The sequence below is a fragment of the Festucalex cinctus genome, chromosome 1, assembly GCF_051991245.1.
Source record: "Festucalex cinctus isolate MCC-2025b chromosome 1, RoL_Fcin_1.0, whole genome shotgun sequence".
Classification (NCBI taxonomy): domain Eukaryota; kingdom Metazoa; phylum Chordata; class Actinopteri; order Syngnathiformes; family Syngnathidae; genus Festucalex; species Festucalex cinctus.
This window is the reverse complement of record NC_135411.1, coordinates 17,284,377-17,296,486: the sequence shown is the minus strand read 5'-3', so window position 1 is coordinate 17,296,486 and position 12,110 is coordinate 17,284,377. Positions and strand designations below refer to the sequence as shown.

The 12,110-nt window shown below is 38.0% G+C and overlaps 1 protein-coding gene across 8 annotated transcripts in view; it reads left to right on the top strand.

Annotated features, from left to right (window-relative positions):
• LOC144017954 (phosphatase and actin regulator 1-like) overlaps window positions 1–12,110 on the top strand; it is a 67,810-nt gene that overhangs the window by 30,726 nt on the left and 24,974 nt on the right. For 6 of the 8 annotated variants that reach the window (XM_077520003.1, XM_077520019.1, XM_077520012.1 and 3 more), the window contains exons 3-4: window positions 8,295–8,375; window positions 10,324–10,554. In XM_077520003.1, coding sequence (XP_077376129.1) covers window positions 8,295–8,375; window positions 10,324–10,554 — 312 coding nt within the window. The remainder of the gene's footprint in view (window positions 1–8,294; window positions 8,376–10,323; window positions 10,555–12,110) is intronic. The other 2 variants (XM_077519997.1, XM_077519989.1) reach the window with 1 other exon arrangement.

Sequence of the window (12,110 nt, the reverse complement as noted above, 5' to 3'; positions counted from 1 at the left end):
AGGATAATAGATTTTAAAAAGATTCGCTACTAACAGCACTGATATTTATCTCATTCACTGCCAGCCATTTTAGACAATTTCAAAATTTTTAATACCCGCGCGATATTACAGTCAATAATTATATATAAACCGAATCTACCACATGACAGAATAGACTCCCTACTTTTTGCCTCGTCCCGTTCTTTTATAATTGACAGTAGAAAAATGTAGGTTTGCCAAAATACAGCCATTTCTCCCATGGACTATGAAACTGTGTTTAATTCGTATAAAATGGGGCAATGATGTCAACTACCGGTGGTTGGATGAGAAAAGAGACATTGGGCATCAGTAAAGTTGTTTTCAAGTGACATTTACTGTGGAGCATAATCAGATTCTCCCCCATTTATCCCCGCTCTAAAAAATATAATTGACAAGTATACTTGTCAAAGGCAGTGAATGAGTTAAACATATGAAATAAATGGATGATAAAAAAAAAAAAACTAGGATCAGCTGTCTGTATGCTTCAGTGCAGTTCTGATTCAGTGCAATAACAAATAAAATATATTGTAAATGAATACGTGACAGTATCAGTCAGATCTGACGAATTTTATTTTTTAAGGACATCAGTTGTGTATGTGTATAGAAAAAAGCCCAAATACAGATTTAAAGCCCACTGTATGAGTCTCATTGCATTTTAGCCAAGCCTCTGATGTTTTTACGTTAATGCCCGAGCATCTCATTGATAAGTCCCCATGAAAGTTTTAATACTCTCTTTTCCAAGCTTAGAGGATTGCCTCAGGAACAACAACAAAAAAAAACAGAAAAATCAGCGTTGAGCCTCCGGGTTTGGTAGGGACGTGTTCCGACTATCTGGGTCACTTCGCAGTGGAAGAGAAGCATTCTCAGATCAATACAGGCGGTGCTCAGATATGCCAGTCTGATTTAATATGCCCTGAGCCGAGTCTCTGATGAGCGCCTAATCCTCTCATCTCGCGCTGCAGATTGAGTGGCTACTCGGGGCCCCTTCCAACTCAACACAGAGCCGTCTTAAAATAGAACTTTATTTTAAGGCTTTTTTCCTGATTAGCACCATTCCACTTGCACGTATATTTAGCGCTGATGGATGTTTAAGCACCTCAGTTGCCTTTAGCTTTACAGTAGACAAAACAATAGAGACAATCGGGCCCGTTTGTCACTGAAAATCCAGTACATTGGACTTGTATTTTGAATGCTGTGAGACGTATGCTACATTAAATATAATCAAGTTCGAAAAGGTCTGCGGTAGGCATCGGAATATGTGCATCGCTGATGGTAAATGTTACTTCATTTAGATAGCGCTTTTCCACCTTACGAAGCCATCAAAGCACTTTACATTTGACTACTCATTCACCTACTGATCACTCAGCATCAGGAGCAACTGAGGATTCAGTAACGTGTTCAAAGATACTTTGACGCGGTCACAATGGCATGGACTCGAACCCACAACCTTTGGGTTGGGAGACGACCACTCTACCACGGATCCACGGCACACCAAAAGTCACTGTAGTGCAATTTTTTTTGGGGACAGTTTTTCATGGTAACTGGCACATTGCGTAATGTAAACATAGATCAGCTAGAAATATTTCAGACAATCCACCACACACATTATCAATTTCTAGTAACGCTCCACTGTCAGCCAGCCATGCCCACCATTTAACTCATTTGCTCCCAATAACGTGTAAATACGAATTTTTTTTTATGTTCCAAGTGTCCCAAAGACGTATTTATACGTTTTTTTGTTTTTTTTTGTTTTTTGCTTTTTTTTATGCTAGAGCATACAGAAGGCTTTGATGCAGCCTCTCAACTGCAAAGAACGGTTGCAGAAATGGTAGTTATTACAAAAACGGCCAGCAGGTGGCAGCAGAGCAATGGAGATCAACCAGGGCCATCTAGAAAAAAAGCTAAATTACTTACAATTAGATAGATTTATATTTATATTTTTATATTTTATATATATATATATATATATATATATATATATATATATATATTTATTTTTTTTTTTTATATAATTTATATTATTTATTATATATTTAGATAGATAGATAAATAGATTTGTGAAAACTGATGAAACTTAGCTCTCTTCTAATGCTAATTGCTGCAAAACAGAAACATACTTTTTTTTTTTTTTTTTTTCCCCTGATGAAAGAAGAGACTTTAATCTTTTGGTAGGATCCATGCTTTTATAGCAATTGAACACAATATTCTGTGGGCCTTGCAAAATCAGTCAAAATCCAGTAAAACAGCCGGGAGCGAACGGGAAAATGGCTGGGAGTGAATGAGTTAAATGTCCCCAATTAGGTCGCCCATTGCTTGCTAGATTCTTCACTCGAGCATGTTTGATTGATTTTGAGTTGCCGACCTGTCTGCCCCTGCCTCGCCATTCACCTGTTTTGTGTACTGTTAAGCTGTCATCGAGTAACTGTAACGCAATTGATGTTCACCAATTATTGTTGATGAACGCCACCTTTCACAATAGCAATAAAGAGAGCAGCTGTGAAAATCAATGACATCCAAAGAATAGTCTGTGAAGCATGGGCACATGCGTGCCTGCAGTATGTTGAACAATTTCTGTTGTATGATAATTCTTTGCCAGTTATTGGTGAACTGTCTTGTTGCCTAATAGAAGTAAGCCACAGGTAGGGATGCACGAAAACTGTTTTTTTTTCCCCACCGAATCAGATAATCGATAACTTCCTGCTTCTCCAAACCGATACAGATAGATAACTTTTTTTTTGTGTGTGTATACTTCAAATGTGTCTGTTGTTGCAGTTTTAATGGGGGAAAAAAAGATTTCGATTTTTTTTCCTAGCAATGTAGCGGGGTTGAATAATCTGGCAATAAAGCTTCACTTTGTGCTGCTGCCTGTTTTTCTCATTGCGCTGAAGCATCTGGATTTGAATCTGAGCGGTTAGCCAGGTTTTCGGGATGAATAGAATGCAACAGTTCCGATTTTACTTGATTTCCTGCTTGCGGTTCCAGATCACCCATTTTTTGTGGTATGCAGAGTTTCCCCAAGTTGGACGCAGTCTAGAGCGGTTCACATAAACCGTTCTGGAAAAATAAAGCCACGTTAAGCGTTAACATATGGCTCACAGTTATTTCTGAAATAGCGCACGGTGGCGCCATGTTACCGACTACATATGCAATAGAGCAGTGGTGTCCAAACTTCGGCCCGGGGGCCATTTGCGGCCCGCCGTCCATTTTTTAGTGGCCCACGACATTTACTAAAAATGGCATTTGACTCAGTTCAAATAAAATAAAAACACAAATGTTTGGAGATGGTCAAAGTAAGAAAGGAGGATGTCGAAAAACACAGGTGATATTAAAGGTTATTTTAGTAAACTAAAACTAACGAAAAAAATTTAATTCGAAAAACAATTTTGTTAACTGAATAAAATAAAAACAAAGATGCTTTTTAAAAAAGAAAACGAACTGAAACCAACTATATTATAGCAAAATGTCCTTCGTTTTAGTCTTTCGAAATTAATTTAATGCATCAGCCTTTGGGGATGATTTTAAATGTGATCTTTAGTAGATTTATTTTGATATAAACCGGAATACAGTAATGATGTCGCGCCCATGGTGTTTTTTAAATATTGCGCACAAGTAATACACATAAAAAAACCTAAAACTAATATTGAAACTAACTAAACTAAAACTAAGCATTTATTAAAGAACTAAAACTAATACAAAAAACTAACAGAACCACCCTAAAAACTAATTAAAACTAACTAAATTTAATAAAACTCAAAACGAAATAAAAACTAAAATGAAAAATTCCAAAACTTTAATAAACCTACTGCCATATTACAAATAAATTGTTTTTTTATACTGTAGCACTTTTCTAAATATGCAAAAGCACAAATAAATTATTTGTACAATTTTTAGGACAGTAACCATGCCAACGTTCGTGTATGAGGCAACTTTTAATGTTGTTGTAATTTGAGTGACATCGGACCGATTAATGTTACATCATTTTCTTGCAGTATCGGATAGATATTAGACAGATGGTTTTTGTGCATCCCTATCCACGGGGTAAAAAAAGGGAAAGCATGATCATACAGAGGCACGTGTTCACAGTGTAGATGTGTCATACAATCACTGTAAAGCGATCATTCATTGCCAGTTTTTGACAATACGTGGCATATTGCGTAATTGAAATAAACAGAAGGAGCAGATATAATCTACAGGGTAAAAAAAAGGCCATTGCAGGCTCCGGGACCATCACACAAAGGCAGTGTAGGCGTCATGATTATTGCGATCGCTCCCCTTGCCAGTTATTCATTCAATCATGTTGCACTGTAGAAATATACAAAACGACGAGAAGTAATCCGCAGCATGGGGGGGGCAAATCGCGAGCAGTTCAAATGGTCTAGAGTGAGTAATTTTGTAATGATGTGCGACTTGAGGCAATCTATTGCTATGTTTTTACAGTATGCCATTATTTACGCTGAATGTCTTTTTGTGCTCCTTGGGCTTTTCTGATGAAATCGCCCGCAATTCCAAGTCTAAGCTTCTACCGATGCATCTATTTTCGGCAGAGTCGCTCTGGCTCGCATAACGCAGGGTGGATTTTTCCGCCAAAAACACAACGATTGTCAAATCTCAAAGACGCATCCTCATTAAGGCTTTTGACTTAATGGCGTTGCGTAACGGCGCGCATCCTGTCGCCTGGCCGTTATGTCACCTAAAGCTTTGCGTAATTACGTCTCATATTGGATGAAACTGAAGTATAATCCCTGAGTTTATGGCAGCACTGCCCGTCTGGTGTTGACCTTTTTTACACAGGCTTTCCCACTTTGCCCTTGCCGGTTTACACTTGGGATAAACAGTAAACCGGGAGTGTCCCACAGGTGATTCAAATGCTAATGCTTGATGAGTTACATTTGATTGCATTTTCTTGCTTGAATATGGGAAATTAAGGTTAAAGGAATCAATTTTGGGGCCACTTGGAAGAGTGCGTTAAGTGTGGATAGAGCTCACTTTCCTATAGCGGACTGTACTTCTTTCAGAAGCAACCTAGTGGAGAGCGAATTGAACCATTATCTTTTATCATTACCATACCATTATCTCTTTAGTTTTATGCTGATTTCCCCAAAGCTTGTACCTGTTCCTTCGTAGTAGGGCTGCACGGTATTGTAAAAATATGCTATATAGTTGCTGAATATAGCTATTGATATTATTGCAATATTTAACATGTACCTAAAGAAATGACATTATTATCTAATGTAAGAATTACATTTTTTTTCATGTGGCAAAATAATCAAATTCAATGTATTCTTAATTGTAATTACCTCTTGATAAAGTCTTGGATGGCAGTGCACATTTTTGTTAAGTACACTGTGTTCCAACTATGTTTTAGGGTTGGAACACCCATGGAACTATGGGCGTGGAAACCAAATAAAAAGAGAGGGTGAGGAGGGGATTTTTTTCAGAGAGTGCAGTAGTGAATTGTATCAGTCAGTTCCTCTCCTTGCGAGCTTTGAACTGAGTGTCTTCTCTCCTTTTTTGTCATGTTTAATAAATGTCAAACAGGTAAACCTGACAGTCTGACTGGTCAAATTCAGATAAAAGCATAAAATTCCATATCAAGCATATAAGCTAATGTCTTTGCGATATGTATTTTGCATAGGCCAAATCGCGATATCGATATTTTTTCAATATATTGTGCAGCCCTACTTTGTAGTGTTTTATCTTTATGAAATGAAAATCAAGTTTTGGTGTTGTGACTGAAGTATGGTTGCAGTAGTCTTGTTTCTTTATTGTTACGCCTTGTAGGCTATTTTAATCCACGCTGACATGCGGTGACTTAGAGGCCACTAATGCTATGAATAGACAGCAAAGATTCACATTTTAAACGGCGGCTCCTTGATATGTGAAGCACACGTGGTGCCAAGTGTTGCCGCTCATCCTCATTACACTTTTTTAATTGGTTTTTATGCCGGGGTAGATTTTGAAACAAGGAATGTGATTTCTTAACATCTTTACTCAAGCCCTCCCGACAGAGGATGTTAAGTGCCTCTACTTTAAGGCTAAAAATAGATGTGCACGGTAGCTACAGGCCATTTTGTGCATTATGCAGCACACTAAAGTGTTGTTGGAACAGTTCTTTGGGTTTCGTGCTTTTATCGCCTCTCTTAATCAAGGCCCTATGTTCATATCTTGACAACACAATTCAGCATTTTAACTGTGTTCAACTCAATTTCCTCCGATTGTGCATTAATCAAGCTGAAATCCGCTGCAAGACTAGATAGTGATGATGGAGCAGGCGATGTTCTCCCCTCCGCATGCAGACTGCAAATGAATGGTGCTCGCATGAAGCCACCACTGGCTACTCTAACCATATCCTCCCACTCAATAAAGCAAACACCTTTACACGATCTATGCTATTTTCCCTCTTGGAGATTGCACTTAATCATATAGCTACCAAATGATACTGTCAATTAGTGGCGCAGTGTGGCTGGCACAAGACGTCCAAATGGTGAATACCTCCACATTGATAACTTAGCCCAACTTATGAGTATGTACTGGGTTTCAGTATACTAGTACTAGCAACACTGTCAGATAATCTATGCTAACATTGCAGCTCTGCTTACCTTTTGACGTTGACTCGGTAGTGTTTCATATAATCCGACACTTGACAATTGCAGATCTCTGAGTCTAACTACGTCATGGGTGTTGACACTCTTTTTGCAGCAGCAATTATGTAAATTAGCTAAATTTACAAAAGGCTCAGTCACAGACATATTTGCTGAAATTGGCAGCTCCCATAAGATTTCACACTTGATCGGTGGGCAGGCATTCCAGAGACCCAACTCTGTTTACAAGCACTTACCGTAAAAAGTCAATTATGCACAATGCACTACTCAGGAAAAGTTGAATGACAAAATTCACAAAAGGCATTTTGATCCATGAATTGGCCAATAAATCCATTTGTGTGCCTTTTTGTGACTATTCTGTTTAACACTTTAAGTGACATTGTAAGCTCAGTGACCGCTTCCTCTTTTTTTTTTTTTTTTCCCAATTGTGTTGGAATACTCACAATGGTGAGGTAATGTTGAATCAAGTGCAAATCTTGGTCTCATGATGTCAAAAATGTGAACAGCTTGAAGACTTAAAATACAATTTGTAATGAAACCAGTAAATGTATTAGTCACTTCATGAATCAACACATGAAATTTGCCATTCAGTTCGTTTGTGCAAAAAGTGCTGAACAATTGAAACGTTTGGGCATGTGTTATGAAAAGTTGATAGAATGACAAATTAAGTTTTAATGTAAAGGCAAGGCTTGAAATAAGCAGTTTCACATTCCAGTTTGCAAGTCGTGAGTGTTTTGCACCTTATCAAAACACATTGAATAGCAAAACTGAGAATCATCGATCCCACAAATCGGGTTGATATCCATTTGTGCAGTTCTAGCGCCCTCTGTTGGCTAGTTTATTTTTAGAGCAGTTTAATTTTCACAAGGCATGTTTTGGCCCTTCTATGTTTAAAAGACACGCTATTGGTCAGATGAAGGGGAACGTAATACGCTTGTGAACTGAGTCGATGTGGAGGATCTCAATATGCATTAGCAAGTAAGCGCCTCAATATTAAGTGTTATTAGAGATTGTAGGTGTTTATATGCATTTATATGCAATGTACAAAAGCACTTTAAAAAAAAAATATATATATATATATATATATATATATATATATATTTTGACTTTTTTTGTACCGCCAACTTCCACACAATATTGTCATAATTACCGTATCGTGATGTTTGGATATCGTTATATCGCTAATTGTGATGAATGTCAGCCAGGAGGAGTGGCCAATAAGGTTTAAAGTATATTAATATACAGTACTATAAAACATTTATAATATCAGTGTTGTTAGTTTGTTTACTTTTCACAATGAAATCCTATTTTGACTTTGGATTTTGATTGTCTGCACAATAAATATTCTCAATTTTATGTTACAGGAGAGCTTAGCTTTTTTAAATAAATTTTACTGCTATCGCCATGTGAATTTAAGAAATAAAGGCTGTTGATTATATAACAAGTAAACAATTGTTGATTCGTTATATTGTCATATTTTTGTTGTTAAATTAAACCGCTACGAAAGTCCCTCTGATTAACCTCCAAGAAGAAGAGAGAAAAAAAAAACAACAACAACTCCACACTGCATTTTATATTTCTCCTCAAATTTAGGTTCCATCTCACCTACGACATAAGTGAGGATACAGAAAACAGATAGTTGAATACATATTCTTGTTTTCCCCGCTCTCCTAGCACTGGAGAGGAAGATGTCCGTGCGACAGAGTCGAGATGAACTGATCAAGAGGGGAGTGCTAAAGGAGATCTTTGAGAAAGGTGAGCTGCCTCATACCATATCATCATCATCGTAATGGCACGGCCTTTTTGCTCTCAAATTATGCCTGTAAGATGAAAGCTGTACGGCAACTGGCTGCTCTTTGAGTTCTACATCTCTTCATTAATCAGCGCTCTCTGAAGTGCACCCTTCAAAAATCAAAATCGACTGATGCAATCTTTCATTATACATATTTTGTTTTCGGGGGGGAATTTTTACAAATGCTTTGTTCTCCACTGGATTTGCCTCAGACAGCCCATATTCCAAAACATTGTAGTTAAAAGCACTTAAAAGCAGGCGGGGTGCTTCATGCAACAGGACATGGAAAAACAACAAAGTTGACTTCGTCCAACGGTTGATGCTAAGATGCGAGACCAGATGAAGAGAGCATGTAGTATATTTATTATATTGCATGGAATTTGTCGGTTGAAGAAAAAAAAAAAAATCAATTTAGACACATGCATTAATAGAGGGATGTCAATCTGAAAAGTCTTTGAGTCGTGCCGTTTTAAGTACGGTATATGGACCACACTGGAAAGTTGAAAAGAACCACTCTTTGGAATTAGAATGAAAAGTTGTAATATCTTGAAGGTGAAAAAAGTAAATACAAGAAATTTAAATATCTTCGCTGTCCTGTCAAAAACAATTTTTTTTGTTTTTTGTTTTTTCATTTTTGGGATTTCTGCATACCCATAAACGTTAAAAATGTAAACAATGACAAAAATGGACATAAGTCACAGGACAGCGACAATATTAACTCATTCACTCCCAGACATTTTCACCGAAGCAAGCCCCGTCTCTCCCGGCTGTTTTACTGGATTTGGACTAATTTTGCAAGGCCCGCAGAATATTGTGTTCTGTGGCTATAAAAACATGGAACGTACCAAAAGAAAGACTAGAGTCTCTTCTTTCATCAGGAAAAAAAAAAAAAGTATATTTCTACCTGTTTCCGTTTGCAACAATTAGCATTAGAATATAGCTAAGTTTCATTATTATTCACAAACCTGTTGAAAATACTGTGAAAAAGAACTTGTTGCAACATGGGCCTGGCTGATCTCTTATACTCTGCTGCCACCTGCTGGCCATTTTTTGTAACAACTACCATTGCTTTAAGCAACCTCTTCAGATCAGCCTTCTGCCTACAGCATAAAAAAAACAATGTATAAATACGTTTTTGGGAGTGAAGGACAAAAACATGAATATGTTTTTGGGGTTGAATGAGTTCAAGTTGTAATTCACAAGAATAATTTGATACTTTTGAGCATAAAGTAACAAGCTGTAGTAATACTGTGAAGAAGTAACAATTTTACAAACATAAAGTTTCAATATTACAATCTCAAGTCCTGTTAAATGAAATAATGGAAGTAATAATGAGGAAAAAGTTCTAATTTAAAGAGAATACAAACAGAATGACTGGGGGGAAAAAAGGTACTTCCGTACTGGAAGAGTAAAATCTGTATTACTAGGAAAAAAGATAAACGTCACAATTTTACAATACTAAATTGTAATATGGAAAAGAGTCTGAGAAAAGCAACAGTTGATACCAATATAGTTGTAATTTTATTTTTAACCATATATAGTTACAATATTACAAAAAAAATTAGTTTAAAAAAAAAAAAAAAGTCCTGATGTCTGAATTTTATGGAAATAAGTTTCTAATAATCCAAAAATAAAGTTGGAATATTTCAACATAAAGGTGGTCATTTTACAAGGAAAAAAAAAAAAAAAGTCATATTTTTGAGAAATTTGTAATTTGCAAAAAATGTTATGATATTTATGAGAGCAAGGTCAGAATTGTTTGAAAATAAAACTGGAAGAAAGAAAGCTGTGCGATTGCTAAATGTTGTTTAGTTCCGTGTGGGAATATTCATGTACATTCTTGAAATATTGACAAAAAACACTGTCGAATTGTGCTGAAAAGATGCTTGCTTCTTTCTATTTTTCCAAAAGAATTGTTTCCTCCCTCTCTCTGCTCAGCAACGGGTGAGTTTCGATCCTCGATGGACGGCGGCGTCTGCACTCAGGAGCCCCCCGTCAAGTCGTCCATGCTTCTAGCCCCCAAGAAGTCTGTCACATACCCAGGCGACCTTCAGGACAACCCCGCTAAGCCGCCGCCCTACCACAAGCAGCCGCCAGCTCTCCCTCCCAAGCCTTTTGCTCGCATCCCAAACCATAGCACAGGTCAGCTAAATATATTTGGTATTTGTACCATTTTTGGGAAGTTGCTGTTTGAATTTGTCACCTGAACCTGGAGTTCAAGCAAAATGAATGTCCAATTGTAAACCTTTACTAGTGTAGTAATTGATTGTATTTAAAAAAGCACTTAAAGGGGAAGTCAGCCGTAAACATTTATTGAAAAAAAATGTGACCTCACTATTTTATTATATTTGTGGAATATGAGTTACAAAGCAAAAATCCAGCTGTTTTTATCCATCTCATGGGGCGGCCATTTTGCCACTTGCTGTCGACTGAAGATGACATCACAGTTGCTCAGGGCTCAGGCAACGACCAATCACAGCTCACCTGTTGTCTCAAGCTGAGCTGTTATTGGTTTTTGCCTGAGCATCTGTGATGTCATTTTCACTCGACGGCAAGTGGCAAAATGGCCGCCTTCTGATATTGATCAAAAATGCTTGACTTTGCTGCTTAAAGTGGAAGTCAACCTTGAACATTTCTTGAAAATAATGTTATATGTGACCTCATTAGTTTAAACATGACATTCTGATTAATATTACATTTGTGAAATATGAGTCATGCAGCATAATCCAGCCGTTTTATCCATCTCAGGTGGCGGCCATTTTGCTACTTGCTGTCGACTGAAGATGACATCACAGTTGCTCAGGGCTCAGGCAACCACCAATCACAACTCACCTGTTTTCTGAAGCTTCGCTGTGATTGGTTTTTACCTGAGACCTGAGCACACCCTGATGTCATTTTCACTCAACAGCAAGTGACCAATCACAGCTCACCTGTTTTCTGAAGCTGCGCTGTGATTGGTTATTACCTGAGACCTGAGCAACTGTGATGTCATTTTCACTCTACGGCAAGTGGCAAAATGGGCGCCTGTTGGATTTTGCTGCTTAACTCATATTCCACTAATGCAGTGCTTCTCAATGATTTTCTGTCATGCCCCCCCACCTCGGAAGAAGAAAACATCTCCCCCCCCCCCCCCCCCCCCGTGAGACTTTCGTTTGTCTCTTAATCGCCGTCTCTCTCCGCCTGTCTTCTCATCCCTATTAAATATTTTTTTTATTGTGTCACTTGAGGGTCTGCTACACTTCGTGCCTACACTTCATACTCATGCGCATGCTCCGTGCAAACAAAACCCCTACACCACCGAGCGAATGCTCCCTGCGCACACTCTGCCAATGAGAGCGCCACTGCCCACTAATGTAGTGGAGGTGCTATTGCACTTTATTCTAAGACGGTAAAAAAAAAAAAAATCAAAATAAAAAAGCATGTTCCCCGAGGTCAAACGCGCCGCCCTTGACGAAGCCTCGTGCCCCCCTGGGGGGGCCCGCCCCACTATTTGAGAAGCACTGCACTAATGCAATATTAACCAGAATACTGTACTTGGACTAGTGGGGCTGCATAGAGCATATTGTCAAGAATTATATATTTTGTGTGTGTGTCTGTGTGTGTGTGTGTGTGTGGGGGGGCAAAACAGCCAAATGAAAACAGCAAGTATGATAGTAACCAGTCAGAGCCCAGATGAGAATTTGGTTAAACTCCTCTGG